General features: G+C 41.9%; 1 protein-coding gene and 1 long non-coding RNA gene across 2 annotated transcripts; one reads left to right on the top strand and one right to left on the bottom strand.

Annotated features, from left to right (window-relative positions):
* Positions 1 to 759: 759 nt before the first annotated feature.
* Positions 760 to 5,545, top strand: LOC129814582 (uncharacterized). Its single transcript, XR_008753324.1, has 3 exons — positions 760 to 947; positions 4,005 to 4,146; positions 5,110 to 5,545. It is a non-coding gene; the product is annotated as an uncharacterized LOC129814582 (long non-coding RNA).
* Positions 5,546 to 5,558: 13 nt separating this feature from the next.
* Positions 5,559 to 6,792, bottom strand: LOC129814581 (C-C motif chemokine 20-like). Its single transcript, XM_055867758.1, has 4 exons — positions 6,685 to 6,792; positions 6,316 to 6,433; positions 6,128 to 6,205; positions 5,559 to 5,869 (listed from the first exon to the last, which is right to left on the bottom strand). The coding sequence occupies exons 1-4, from the start codon at positions 6,758 to 6,760 to the stop codon at positions 5,833 to 5,835; spliced, it is 309 nt and encodes a 102-aa protein (XP_055723733.1). The 5' UTR covers positions 6,761 to 6,792; the 3' UTR covers positions 5,559 to 5,832.
* Between the last annotated feature and the right edge of the window lie 8,839 nt (positions 6,793 to 15,631).

The following is a 15,631-nucleotide window of genomic DNA, read 5'->3' as shown; positions in this document are numbered from 1 at the left end:
ATAAATGTATTGTTGCCTCCATCTGTTGGATTTAATGTAGCATTGCAGCTTCGGCCTTCATGTTGATTGATATGTTTGACATTAGCTAGGTTTCCATCCAATTGGCGACAGATTTTCATGCGAATATTTAAAAATATAATAATCATCACGTGGTTATTTACACACTGATTTGAAGATGTGGTGAAATAGATTATCTAACAGATTTATTGGAGAATTCAATAAGGTGGACGCCAAAAAATATGCTTTGACCCAGACATAGCTACTGGAAGTAGTTTGGGAGTGGGGGTGCTGCGATTTTTCACGGGGGTGTATAATTTTTGGGGTTGATGAAATAGCCAGTGCAGCTGCCTTTGCTTCACAAAGTAAGCAGAAGTGTAGTGCTGCGGGCCCGAGGGACCTCACTTTTTTCAATTTGAGAATAAAGGGAAAATGTGTTCTGATCAATTCTAAATAAATGATATTTAATCACCACAAGAATTTCAGGGAAAACGATAGAATTACAAACCAAATAAATATGTAGGCTACAGCAGCCGGAGTTAGGTAAATGGTGGATTCTTCCCTGTCTTCTCTCTGGCGAATGATAAGAACTGTAGGCTACACGTTCACTGCAGAGGCCCGTTGGATGCTTGACAACTTCAGGAATTTGAAACATATTTACAAAATTGCACCATGTCTGCCTTGATGCGCATAAAACTCCGCCGGGCTGCTGTTTCGCAGTGGAACCCAGACCGATACGTAACCACTTGTTTACAGCGACACTGTTCTGCGGAGGACACCCAAACCAGTGTGGCAACCGCAAAGCCCAAGAGCCTGACGCTTTCTGGAAGTCGCTGTAGCCCTGCTTGGGATATTTAGCTAAATTGTCTATTGGTTCAGAAGCAGGGAGCGTTCTATTGGTAGGCTATGTCAGGGTGGAATTTGGAAATGTGAATTGGGCCAAGTTGAAGGTAATGATGCATTTAGTTTATAGTTTATTGAGATGCATGAATACACCACACAAAACGCTTGATTTTATGGCTGTTTTAAAACAAATGTCCTGCAATTATATGTAGTAAACTAATGATTTATATTCACTACTTGGTCAATTGATTTGATTATTAAATAAATTCTATGAATTGATAGTTCACCCCTATTTTCTTTTATTCTGTAATAAGGTATCTTGTCACCATGTGTTCAAGCTAATCAAAACAAAGCTGTCCTTTTAGAGCCACGAGTGGCTCTCCAGTCGTTCAAAATAACACTCATCAACATCTGTTGCCTAATAGTCCTACTCATCACTTATTATTATTATTATTACAAATAGAAGATTATCACTTCTCACAATGCTGCTCGTTTAGTAACGTTAGATCAAAGGTGAATAAATGTCTTGCAAGATCACATAACGATAAATGAGTGTTTTACATAACAGAACCAAATATAATAGCATAGGATAGCAGGTCTATGAAGTTGCTTATACACCAAAAACATCACCTAATTTCTAATAAGATTTTATGATGGTTAGCTGAAGCTGAATAGTCAACAAAAAAAAATCATGCGCCAAAACTCTAGGCAGGATATCTGCTTTGATTGAAACAAAATACAAAAAAGGCTAATAGTTTGTTAAAATCATCTGCTCTATTTCGCCCACGAAACCGGAATTCAAGAAGATCGAAATGCATCGGGCTATTCCCATCAAACTGATTGAGATCAATCAAATGCAAGTAAGATCTGTGGTATGTATGTAGCCGATGGTGTCTGTATGCTGCATCTGTTCCCCTCTGGCTTCATCCATCTGAGCAGAAGCCAAAATACAACCTTACTGTGCTCATCACGAACAGGGTAAATGAAGGACCATGGACAGCTCCTCTGTTCACCCGGAGACTGCTGCTATTTTCATCTGCCGCTGACCACGTTTTAGCCTACTTCTCCATTTACATTGCGTCATAGCCTACACCAGGGGTAGTCAACTCTTAACCTATGAGGTCTGGAGCCTGCTGGTTTTCTGTTCTACCTGATAATGAATTGCACCCACCTAAATCAGTCCCCGATTAGAGAGGAACAATCAAAACAAGCACTGGCGCTGACTTGTAGGTCCAGAGTTGAGTTTGAAGTGCCTACACTGTAATTCATTCAACTGGATTTGATTATTTTACTGCACCAGCATTGCAATACAATGCATGCATGATTTTTTTGCAGCGTTGACATTTTTTTATGAGCTACGCTACAGATGGCTACATCGGTCCGCTAATACAGGACCAGTAAAGGCCCAGCGAACTACTTGCGGTCTAAGGTACTGCATATCAGTGCTAGAGGTGTCACTACAGACCCATGTTCGATTCCAGGCTGTATGACAACCGGACGTGATTGGGAGTCCCATAAGGCAGCGCACAATTGGTCCAATGTCGTTAGGGTGTGGAAGGCTGTCATTGTAAATAAGAATTTGTTCTTAACTGACTTGCCTAGTTAAATAAAGGTTAAATAAATAAAATATATACTTCAGCACCCCTACTTCCTGCGGCTATGGACCCTTTCACAAAAGTGTATTTCCCTCAAGTTTTGTGCACAAATTTGTTTACATCCCTGTTAGTGAGCATTTGTCCTTTGCCAAGATAATCCATCCACCTGACAGGTGTGGCATATCAAGAAGCTGATTAAACAGCGTGATCATTACACAGTTGCACAGACAATAAAAGGCCACTAAAATGTGCAGTTTTGTCACACAACACAATGCCACAGATGTCAAATGTTGAGGGAGTGTGCAATTGGCATGCTGACTGCAGGAATGTCCACTAGTTATGTTATGAATTACAATTTGGTTGCAATGTTATTAATTAGAAAAACGTACAATATGTTACGAATTGACAAAATGTACTATATGTTACAAATTTGCAAAACGTATGATATGTTACGAATTCTAGCTAGGTGACTAATGTTAGTTAGCTGGTTAACATTAGCTAAGCTAGGAGTTAGAGGTTAAGGTTAGGGTTAAATGTAGGAGTTAGGTTAAAGGGTTAAGGTTAGGGAAAGGGTTAGCCAACATGCTAAGTAGCTGCAAAGTAGCTAAAAAGTAGTAAGTTGTTCAAAAGTTGCTTATTAGCTACAATCTTAAAGTTGTCCGTGATAAGATTCAAACTCGCAACATTTGAGTTGCTAGACATTCGCGTTATTAAAAGTAGTAAGTCGTTGAAAAGTTGCTAATTAGGTACGATGCTAAAGTTGTCCATGATGAGATTTGAACTTTCAACCTTTGGGTTGCTAGACGTTCACGTTATACACCCACGCATCCACCCTGACCAATTTAAGTAACCATCTGTCTTTATACTACAATCTATCGACATGTCACAGTGACACCGGGAAAATTATATTGTTGTCCGACATCAAACTTGTCGTGGTTTTTATGAAAAATAAACCCATCCATTTAAACATGAATTTAGTACATGTCATTCTAGCAAACCAGGCAACTAAAAGCAACTTTCTTAACTTTCTTGGGGGGGGGGGGGGGGGGGGACTGTGGGAGGGGTCTCGAATGGTTGAGGGACAGCTATTGGGGATCTATTGGGATTTTGGAAGGTTCATGTTTTTTGACCTGGTGGGAGATCGGTCAACTTGCCCATGAGCAGGGCATTGACCCTGGATGCTTCTGTGTGTCGCTCTGAATGGGAATCTGTTGGATGACTGGTATGATGTAGTTGTTGAGCGGCTTCACTGCAAGTATATTGTATGTTTCGAATATTCAATAAATGAAAAAAATCTCAAATCTAAAACACTTTCTGAACAATGTTTTGGTTCGTTTGTAACGTTAAGTTAACAGGCTAACCAGTTCAAATAATAACAATATCATAACAGACAATGTCTTAACTTTAGCTAAATAATGATGGTAGTCCACAAACAAACGTTTAAAGTGCATGCCGCCACCTAAGATGATGAAGCCTGACAAGATAGACTACATGGAAGGCCTATTGTGTGTTGTTTTATTTGCCTGTGTTTTATAAATATAACCTGTGTGTGTCTGTGCCTGGGTGCAGAGTACTGCTACGACAGGAACGCCAGTGTGATAGATCCGAAGATGAAGTTTCAACACTGGACAGCTGATGACCTGCTCAACCTGAGATATCTGTTTGAGATTTTTGACACCAACAAAGAGCGCCTGCTGGACTTTGATGATTTGTGAGTGAATTCAGATGTGACTTTTCCTGATGTCATGATGTGGCTACTCAGTGATTTTTAGCTGAAGAGGCTGTAGGTGTCAGCACATACACACAAATTCCATCCACAATAATGAGGTAGTCTTATCATGAGTCTCTCTGGGCTGGTTTCAAAACATCTCACATGAATAAAAGTGGGTGCTACTAACACAGACTTACTTCCATTCCTCTCCTCTACCACCTAACAGTTCCTCATCTCTGAACATGGTCAATGGTACGTCAACTATGAAGGCCAGAAAGGCAATAATTAACAATGCACACAAAGACAACTACAATTCCCTACATTTTGAGGATCATCTTCTTCTTCTTTGGTATTATGGCGGTTCGCAAACAGATGGTATAGGTGTGTGCCGTCAGCTACTGTGTTGGCTGTGTATCAGTCTACTATTCTGTAGTATGAATTCCTTACACTTTGTAAAAAAGTTGCCCTACCAACTAACCCTAACCCCATAAAAACCTCATCACTATTCCACTACTTTGGCCCTATCTGATCCTCCACCTGGCCAGCAGCCTGGGAGGACGGGACACATTCAAAATACCTTGGAACTCTTCTGCAGTAAAATCTCCTACACCCAAGTACTTCTCTGCAGCTGCCACCACAACATCTATCCTTTGTGATTTATGTTCCCTTCCTGTTGTACAGTTGACAACCATGGCCATAAAGGACAAAACGCCAACCTTACTGAAGCACATTATTCCTATCACTTTCAATTGACCTCGGCCTTGAGGAGTACCTCCAGCTAGTGCACACACGTTTAACCTGTTTTAGAGAAGCAGTGGTGTGAAGCTTCTGCATCTACTTACCTTACACCTTGTTTGCTTTTATTGCAGAACAGAGGATGTGTGTCCCTGTATATTTTGTGTCGAGGTCAATATTGTGATTATATTGGTCTGTGTTGTGACTGTGTTGTCTCCCCTCCTCCAGCTGATGACCTATGACCTTAAGCAGGGTGCAACTGTTCCCAAGCCTCTCTAGAGCGAGGACTACAAGGACAAGGCCACCGGTGGCATCATCTGTGAGGCGGCACTTATGGGCACCGTCCAGCAGATGTGCTATGGCGTCTTCTAAATACAAACACACACACCTCGTGATATTATAGATTTGTTGTACTTTAACTGGAATTGAGAAAATTATATTGAATAAATTGGCTTCATATCATTCAAAATGATGAAATATACAGTCATCTTCCCAACAGGTCATTTGAAGTCATGATGGTTTCTGTGGTTTTGCACTGTTGAACTATGTTTCAATTCACAATCACATTCACAACTAATGTCCAGGCAGTTGTCAGCTCTAGTTTTACGGTAATGTGACTCAAATAAATAATCAAGACAATATAATATATTTATTTCTGCAGGCCTTAAAAGAAACAAATATAAAAAAATGTAATGCAGAAAAATATAACTAATTGAAGCAGTCGACTTAATTAGATTATATTGTGGGTTCAGAAGATACCTGAAAGCTTGAGCATGAAAAGGTACAAAATTCAGATATGCAATGCATTAAATCTGCATCATTTGGCCACATTACTCAATGGGGTTGTTACTGGTGATGTTGAAGGTAATGTTGCTGTTGGAGTTGCGATTGGAAAAAGTTGTGTCGCTGTGGGTGAATCTTCCTTTCAGAGTTGGTTGGGGGTTTTGGCCATCACAGTGTTGCTGCGGATATCTTCTTCAGTTTGGAGCTGCACATAACACAGAATATAAAACTCATTTTGAGTTTGAAGCAGACTTGCATGATTTTATTTTTCAGAACAAGTGTGCTGGAAGGCAGTAGTTTGTACACGAAGACATTAAGTAAAACCCGTATGGCAAGTTTGAATGACATCCAGCCTTGAAACTCTCCTGTAAGTACGATTTGGTGTATTTGTAGCTCTGAGACATTTTGGTGTGTGTAGTTGAGTGAGAGTGCTTTGTGTCTTAAGAGGAGAGCATGTGTGTACCTGAGACGAACCAGAGCCGTCCTCACCCACTCGTCCTTAATGCTGGTGCATACCTTCTTGTTCTTCGTGGTATAGAAGCTACAACAGAAAACACACTTAACCCTCAAACTCATAGAGATTACAAATATGATAATACATTTTGAGAGTATTGTAACTTTGTGTGTGTATATACATCGTGCAGGGCTTACATGATAGCGTCATTGTTGCACACCTCCTTGTAACTTTGTTGTTTGTAGCCTATTATCTGCTTGTAGGGTACAGGCTTCTCCTGGAACTCCACACAACAGTAACGTTTCCGAGGACCATCTGAACACATATAAGCACACAAATCAGTCAGCCACAGGCAACATCAATTCAGATCACAAGAACATGAATGTAAAATGTGTAAAAAGGCTTCTATCTTGTCTGATCTAATAATATGACCCCAAAACAGAGTTGTCAGGTCTCACTGCTAGATCTTACCAGACCTTGGTATATAAACATTTAAAAAGTGGTCAATTTACATGGATAAACTGTTAAGCAGGTAAAGTGGTACATTTATTATAAGGTAAACTCACAAGCTGCTGAGGTTGAACTGAACATGGTCACAATGCAGCAGAGAAGCAAGATTGTCTCTAGGTATCTGGAAGCCATGGTGATGGTACGTAGGACGAGAGAAGATACACTGAACAAACCTACTGACTGGTTCTATATACCCCTACGAACGTGTGTGTGTGTGTGCACGGGAATGTGTGTTTGTGGATTATACTGACATGTGTCAATCACGTCCTACACTCCTAACCTATGGTTTCTAAATTGGGGACAGGAAGCCCACCTCTGCATCATAGCAGACAGAGATGCTAACACTGCAGTTCAGTGCCACACAGAGCTGTTCTTTCCTAATGGTGCTTGAATGGTGCGTGTTTTGATTGATATACATTCATAGTGTCCTTACAACTAGGGACCTCATCAAGGCACTTCTTGGCCTAACATCATATGTTTTGGGCTGACAGACAGAGGGTTGATGCTCAAGACCCACAGAAGCTACCGTTCCAATTCGCTCCTGTAATTGTCCCTTCTGACATTTTCTGAATCTACAAGAAGTTGGAGAAACAACCACATAAAAATAAAAGCGGTACATTTGGAGAATTATGTGAATGGAAGATCTCTAGCATGGACATAGTCTGCTGATCATTGATCAAAAAGCTTTTAGCTGGCCAACAGTCAAACTCTAATGTTCAATATCACAAGTCAAACATGTAGATAGATACCTTTTAGAAGCTAAACAATATGAGAGTGTTTGTGGTAAAGTTATGAAGCAATAGCAAGTTGTCAACAACAACAAAAACTAATCTGTACCATGACCCATTTAGTGGTGTTTCTGCAAAATGCTGAGAAGAGCAAACACATCTGATCTGACTTAGATAAAAGAGATGTTGATATTGTGTTCTCATGCAACATTCAACTCGTCTCAATAACAAATGAGAAACAAAGCTATGGGGTAAATACCACTATGTGGGTTCGATTGAGCCCAGAATCTGGTGCAGTGCTGTAGAGAAAACAAATGTGGCTTAATTGCATAAGATCACTAGAAAGTGCATGTTAAGTGCATGCAATGTTTCAAGCATTATTTCAGAGTTGAATGTGGCTTAAAATCAATTGATAAAAACTCAAGTCAATAGTTGTTCAATACAGTGGAGGCTCCTCAGAGGAGGAAAGGGAGGACCATCCTACTCAGTGAATTTCATTGAAAAAATATATTATTTTTAGATAAAACTAAACTAAATTTATTCACCTCACCAAATAATTGATTAAAACACACTGTTTTGCAATGAAGGTCTACAGTAGCCTCAAGTGCACTCTGTAGGGTAGCACAATGGTGTAATCGGAGGACAGCTATTTTCCATCCTCCTCTGGGTACATTGACTTCAATAAAAAACCTAGGAGGCTCATGGTTCTCTCCCCCTTCCATAGATTTAAACAGTAATTATGACATCTTCCGGAGGACGTCCTCCAATCTATCAGAGCTCTTGCAGCATGAACTGATATGTTGTCCACCCAATCAAAGGATCAGAGAATGAATCTAGTACTGAAAGCATAAGCTACAGCTAGTTAGCACTGCAGTGCATAAAATGTGTTGAGTAGTTGACTCAAAGAGAAAGACAATAGTTCAAAAGTTTTGAACAAATTCACTTCCTCAAAAATGAAGAAGAACCAAGAGAGAGAGTGAGCTAGCTGTATTTAGTTTTTTTTAAATCACTTTCACTTACTTAGCTAGCGAATGCAGCTAGCTAGTTTAGCCTACTCAAACACCCGGCTCAAACAGCGAGGGATGCTATGTTAGCTAGCTGGCTATGGCTATCCAACACTGGAACTCTTCCAAATCAAAGTAAGCTTTTGGTTGTATGAAGAAAAAGTTACACAATAAAATAACAATAACGTGGCTATATACAGGGGGGGAGGGTGGGGGGAGTTAATGTAAAAAGTCCGGGTGGCCATTTGGTTATTTGTGGCTTGGGGTAAGAAGCTGTTAAGGAGCCTTTTGGACCTAGACTTAGCGCTCTGGTACCGCTTGCCGTGCTGTAGCAGAGAGAACAGTCTTTGACTTGGGTGACTGGAGTCTTTGACAATTTTTGGCCTTCCTCTGGCACCGCCTAGTATATAGGTCCTAGATGGCAGGAAGCTTGGCCCCAGTGATGTACTGGGCCGTAAGCACTGCCCTCTGTAGCGCCTTACGGTCAGATGCCGAGCAGTTCCCATTCAAGGCGGTGATGCAACCAGTCAGGATGCTTTCGATGGTGCAGCTGTAGAACCTTTAGAGAATCTGGGGACCCTTGCCAAATCTCTTCAGTCTCCTGAGGGGGAAAAGTTGTTGTCGTGCCCTCTTGTCTTGGTGTGTTTGGACCATGATAGTTTGTTGGGGATGTGGACACCAAGGAACTTGAAACTCCCAACCCGCTCTACTACAACCCCGTCGATGTGAATGGGGGCGTGTTCGGCACTCCTTTTCCTGTAGTCCACGATCAGCTCCTTTGTCTTGTCTCTCACGTTGAGGGAGAGGTTGTTGTCCTGGCACCACACTGCCAGGTGTCTGACCTCCTCCCTATTGGCTGTCTCATTGTTGTCGATGATCAGGCCTACCACTGTTGTGTCGTCAGCAAACTTAATGATATTGTTGAAGTCGTGCTTTGCCACGCAGTAGTGGGTGAACAGGGAGTACAGGAGGAGGCTAAGCACGCACCCCTGAGGGACCCCTGTGTTGAGGATGAACATGGCACATGTGTTGTTGCCTACCCTTACCACCTGGGGACGGCCCGTCAGGAAGTCCAAGATCCAGTTGCAGAGGGAGGTGTTTAGTCCCAGGTTCCTTAGCTTAGTGATTAGCTTTGTGGCCCTATGGTGTTAAACGTAGTAGTCAATTAACATAATTCTCACATAGGTGTTCCTTTTGTCCAGGTGGACAAAATTGCGTAATCTGTGGATCTGTTGGGGCAGTATGCGAATTGGAGTGGGTCTAGGGTTTCCGAGATGATGGTGTTGATGTAATAGAATAATATGCTGTAATAGAAATAAGGCCATGCTCATAAAAACATTTTTGTCCTCCCTCATCTTAAACGGCATGATCGCCGCTGGCTCAATAGCACTCAACGCTGTGACTTGTTTGGCGATTTTTCAAATGCTTTTTAGTCATTAAGCCACTTTAAACTCTCCAATATGTGAAAGTGCCATTGAAAAGCCAACCCCATAAAGAGTTTGGAGTTGAATTGATTGTAGGTTAGCTACATGAGGTGTTTTTCACATAAAGCATTTAGTACGACTCCGATTGGACAACATAATGGGGGAGTGGTGTGGGTGTGAATTTGCGTTGGTGTGGTGGTAACCTTCTGGGGGAATGGTGTGTGTGAGTTTGGGATATTGGTGGGTGTGATTTTGTGCTAGTGTTGTGGTTACCTTCTACAAATGGCTCTTCTGACATTGAACACTTCAATAGAAAAGTTGGAGTTAAATGATCTCTCTATCAGCAGTTGAATATGTGTATTCTGAAATGATACATTGCTACCCATACACTGTCACCACAGAGTTGTGATGCAGAGTTTCAAATTCCACATTTTATTATGGTATACACCGTCCAACGAAATGCTTACTTGCAGGTTTCCTCTCGATAATGCAAGAACAACAATAAGAAATAATAAAAGATAATAAGAATAAAAAGGTCTTCCCACCACACACACACACACACACACACACACACACACACACACACACACACACACACACACACACACACACACACACACGCACACACACACACACACACACACACACACACACACACAGTCTCATAGCAAAGGGTCTGAATGTAAATATGGTATTGGAAATGACTTTTTAAAATTATTCCTGAATATAGTATGCTTACTTACTTACTTTATTGTGCATTTCATATTTCTCGTGTTTTTTTCTAGTAATACATTGTTATTGATTATTGCGTTGTTGGGTTTTGAGTTTGCAAGAAATGCATTTCACTGTACTCGCAGTGAAACACATCAAATATATAGAAGCCAAATGTTTGACTCGGTTCCATTAATTGCATTCCAGCCATTACAATGAGCCCATCTGGCCTCCTATAGCTCCTCCCACCAGCCTCCTCTGCCACACACACACACACACACACACAAGTACACGCACACACACAAACACTCCACAGCTTTTTGCATACTTATGATATTATACATGTTGTATTGTAGATATGTAGTGGTGTAATAGTGTTATGTGATGTACTGTTTTATCTTTTGTTTTATGTGTAATGTAAGTGTCTTAATGTGTATGTACCCCGTGATCCCTAATAAATACAAAGACAACTAAGGTTTCATGCCAATGTTGTAGTTCTTATCATAACCAATAGAGGGCACAGTAATTCAACCCATTTTAATTCAATTACAGTTTTTTTGGATTGCTTACACACTAAAATTAAAAGTAGTACACTATTAGCAAAACCTTACACTCAAGAAGCAAAACATCAGCCCATATTTGCACAACTATAAGCACATTGTCAACCTCACACTTGTTGCAAAACTCTACACACAGTGATTTGCAAAACACTAAACACACTTAACATACATTACACACGAAAATCTATCATGAAGTCACGTCCTTGCAATACCAAAGCACTGACTGTCAAATTACCACACCGTCCAACCAATTGGTTCAACACAGTCATCAGGTGTGCAAACACTTGTTTGCTTAATTGTAGACACACCAATCAGGTGTATAAGCACTATAAAAAGCAGCAGGTGAGTTCATCGGTCTTCAAGCACAATGGAAAGAGTCAGAGAAAGAGTAAGACGAGGAGGAGGACGAGGACGACGACGAGGACAAGAAGGTGCTCAAAGAGGACCAAATCTGACAAATGAGATCCGCGCAACACTGGTTGACCATGTTGTCAACCACGGCCTGGCGCTGAGGGAGGCTGGACTGCGAGTACAGCCAAATCTAAGCCGATATACAGTGGCAAGTGTGATGAGAACATTTCGACTGAAAAATAGGTATTGTAAAAATATCATATCAAAAACATCTGCACGGTTTCAGTAACTGCTTACAGTACTGTATTCTATGCACTATCAGCACTTCTGTTACCTTTTCCTGTGAAATTACTGTACTATTGTATACTGTTTTTTTTTCTTCATAGGATTGAGGGTCAGGGACGACAAGGGGGAAGGCCTCCTATGTTCACAGAACAGCAAGAGAGGGAGATAGTAAACATGGTTTTGGCCAACAATGCTATAACACTCAAGCAGCTCCAAGCTAACATTGTCAATAACCACGCCATTTTCAACGATATCCATCAGGTCTCAACATCAACACTGGCACGCATTCTAAAAAAACAAACATATTCAAATGAAGCAAATTTATCGAGTGCCTTTCGAGCGCAATTCCGAAAGGGTGAAACGACTGCGACATGATTATGCAGAGGTATGTATTCACTTTAGCAGTGTGATCTTGCATACTGTCTCATAATCTTTTACTGTACTGTAATGTGTATACTAGATCTACACTGACTACACAATTTTGCCTGACACTGTTTTTCAGAGAGTTTTACGAATGGATGGAGAGGAGATCCAGCATGAGTTCATTTACGTAGATGAGGCTGGGTTCAACCTGACGAGAACACGAAGGAGGGGAAGAAACATCATTGGCCACAGGGCTATAGTCAATGTCCCAGGGAAACGTGGGGGTAATATAACACTCTGTGCAGCCATTACACAGAATGGGGTCCTCCACCGCCATGCCCATATGGGCCCTTACAACACAGCACTCATACTTACATTCTTGGACCAATTGCACAACATAACAGCAGCAAATCAAATCGATCATATGCAATACATTGTTGTCTGGGACAATGTGTCTTTCCACCGCTCTGCTCTGGTTCAGAACTGGTTTCAGCAACATCCACATTTCACCGTCCTATATCTTCCACCATACTCTCCATTCCTCAACCCTATAGAAGAGTTTTTCTCTGCATGGAGGTGGAAGGTATATGATCTCCGTCTCCAGGCTGAGGTACCCCTCATCCAAGCCATGGAGGAGGCCTGTGACCAGATGTAGGTAGCAGCAATGCAAGGATGGATTCGTCATTCAAGACGTTTCTTTCCAAGGTGTTTTGCTAATGACATGTTGATGAAATTCTCTGGCCAGATCCAGCTAGGCGAAGAGACAATGTCTAGTTATTTTGTTTATTTATTTTTTTAACTTACAATACGTAAAGTGACGTTTGGTTACAGTATTATGAATCTCCATGTCAACATTTTGGGCGTGTTGAGAAATAAATGAGTTTCTTCAGTCTGCAACATTGGTCTTGTGTAGTGTTTGGTGAATTTACATTATATTTGTACTTTGTTGATAGTAGCCTACTCTAATCATAGGGAAGTAGAAGTGCTAAAAGTGTTTTAGGTTTATCACAGCAGAGTGTAACTCGTGCAAACAGAGTATAGTAATGTGAAACGTGTGTTTCATATGGTAACAAAGTGTGGTTTTTAAAAAGAAGTGTATAGTTTTTACAAGTGTTTAATTTTGCAAAGGATCTGTAGTGTTTTGCTAATTGGGTGTGTGGTTGTGCTAATTGTGTGTAGTGTTTTGAAAACACGGGCCCTGTTTTGAAAATCGTGCTTAAGCAATCAAAAAAACTGTAAAATACATAATTTATCATCTGCATGAATAGATTTAGTATAATCTCATTCTGTATAGTTAGATTTGTCAGTAGACACACAGATGCAAGCTCTTGGTCTCTGTCTGACCATCTTATGTCTGTCTGTCTCCTATCTGCACTGACTGTCTCTGGTGTTCACTGTCCAGCAGTCTTTGATCTTGTGCATTCACCTCCCCCTGGAGCTCTTTGGTATACTCTGGTCAGCTATCTCTGACCCTGATGACCCCCTGAGGTCCCAGCAGAACTAGGCTCCCAGATGATCTGTAGACCATCAGTGACTTTGATGAGCCCAGTCCTGGAAATCTGTAAGTCTGTCCCATGCTTTGATCACCCTCAGTTGAGACAAAGATGAGAGAAGGAAGGGAAAACATGGAGGGAAGGTACACATGTAGCACAAGCCAATAGACCAAGCCTTGAACCCGGAGCTCCCAGATTTGGGTTACAATCATTGAATAGAAGAATACCACCTATAGAAAGCAAAATGTATCATACGGAGGTTCAGAAGAACTCGCTGCCATGCAAAACACAGGGCCCTGTTGTCCTCTCATCCTTGAAGGACGGATAGATAAAGAAGGCAAAGAAAGAGTGATGATTGGTTATCTGACCCTTCACCCCTCCTGTATGTGTGTGATTGTCATTAGTTTGGTGTGGCAGAACAAACATGGCCGAGCAGGCTGTCAACAGCCAGAGACAGGATGTCACAGATGACGAGTGACGGAACTCAAAACAAACTTTCTGTTGGAATAGTCTACTGTTCTCTTCCGTCTCTTCTTCTCTCCTCTCTGCTCTCAAAGTTTTGCTATGTAGTACCCAAGTTAATGCTTTGCTACCTCTTCTGGCACTTTGATTTATCATAGCTCTCGTGCTCTGTAATCATGTTTGTTTTCAGTAACAGTGGCAAGTGAGTCTGTGTTTATTTAGTGGTGCTCCCATACAGTGTCATGTATGTGTGGTAATGTGTGTGTGTGTGTGTGTGTGTGTGTGTGTGTGTGTGTGTGTGTGTGTGTGTGTGTGTGTGTGTGTGTGTGTGTGTGTGTGTGTGTGTGTGTGTGTGTGTGTGTGTGTGTGTGTGTGTGTGTGTGTGTGTGTGTGTTTGAGTTGAGAGGACCGCGAATGATGTACAACACAAAAGAGCTGACTGTTTGCATAAGCAAATGTGCGTGTGCGTGCCTGTCCACATATGTTTCACCTTGGGCCTCTCTCCCACTCGCTCTGCCAAAATGGTGGAAGGGGCTGAAGGAGGAAGGGACCGAGTGGGTCTCTTTGAGTTGTCCACCCACTCACTGTCCCCTATGGTCCCCTCTGTCCTGCGTGGGATGTCGGCCAACAGAAGCTGTGAAGGCAATGCCTTAGACTTTCAGTGGAAGTGTATGTTCCTTAGAGTCCTCTCCAATTGAATAAGTCAATAAGCGTGAATTAACAGCAAAGATTTAGATATTAGATTATAATGATTCTCATTCCAAAAATTCACAACCACAAACAAAACACACACACACACACACACACACACACACACACACACACAGAGTGAAGCATCCTCTTGACTGACATAAGTAATGGCTGGTGAATAGTGGTTAGCCCTAAGCCCTATTCCTGGATAAATATCATCCATCAACAGACTGGCACAAACTACCAAGACAGATGGGAATCACGGTACATTCCCTCCTGGAGGAAGTAAGGACACACACACAAACACACACTCATGCACACACATGCACGCAACGGCACACACGTGCGCTCACCCACACCCATTAGAGGAACTATCAGTGGTTAGTTATATACAGAAATATGAGTCGGGGTGGAGACCTCAGGATGTGTGAGAGAGGGAGATTTTGAGGGGGCTTTTTTCAGGGCAGTCTCTTATCCCTCTCTGTGGAGCTGAGGTCATACAGAAGCACCCCAATGGGTCACAATGCTAAAGGAGGGGAGACGAGCGAAGAGAAAAGTTTTCATGTGGTTTGGTCACACACACACGTGGGGTGAGAGGCAGGATGGAGCCTGCGGGGTCACCAGGTGACCTCACGGTGTGCCATCACAGACCGTGCTGACAGACCATGGAATCTACCACCACCCTCCATGCTCTCCTTTTCTCTCACTGCCCATCTTTCTATCTCAGTCCCTCACTGCCTCTCTCTGTCTTTCTCTCACTCTACCCATCTCTTTATTTCCCTTGGGACAGTGATCTGTTCATTGTGTTTAAGTGTACCAGGTGGAGAGAGGGAGGAAGTGTTCCCCTGTTCCTGAGAAGCAGGAAGCCAACAAGACGCCAGCACAACAGATGCTTGGTGGAGAGAACCCATGCTGCATCCATCTCTCCACCT

This window comes from Salvelinus fontinalis, chromosome 17 (assembly GCF_029448725.1).
Source record: "Salvelinus fontinalis isolate EN_2023a chromosome 17, ASM2944872v1, whole genome shotgun sequence".
In the NCBI taxonomy this organism is placed as follows: domain Eukaryota; kingdom Metazoa; phylum Chordata; class Actinopteri; order Salmoniformes; family Salmonidae; genus Salvelinus; species Salvelinus fontinalis.
This window is presented reverse-complemented; position numbering and strand designations above follow the sequence as displayed.

Bases quoted from the DNA above. Each gene is read 5' to 3' on its own strand.
- LOC129814581 (XM_055867758.1), bottom strand. From the start codon at position 6,760: ATGGCTTCCAGATACCTAGAGACAATCTTGCTTCTCTGCTGCATTGTG. The intron at 6,206-6,315 runs GTAAGCCCTGCA...TTTCTGTTGTAG, and splicing joins TGCAACAATGACGCTATCAT to CTTCTATACCACGAAGAACA. The intron at 5,870-6,127 runs GTACACACATGC...TGTTATGTGCAG, and splicing joins ACGGCTCTGGTTCGTCTCAG to CTCCAAACTGAAGAAGATAT.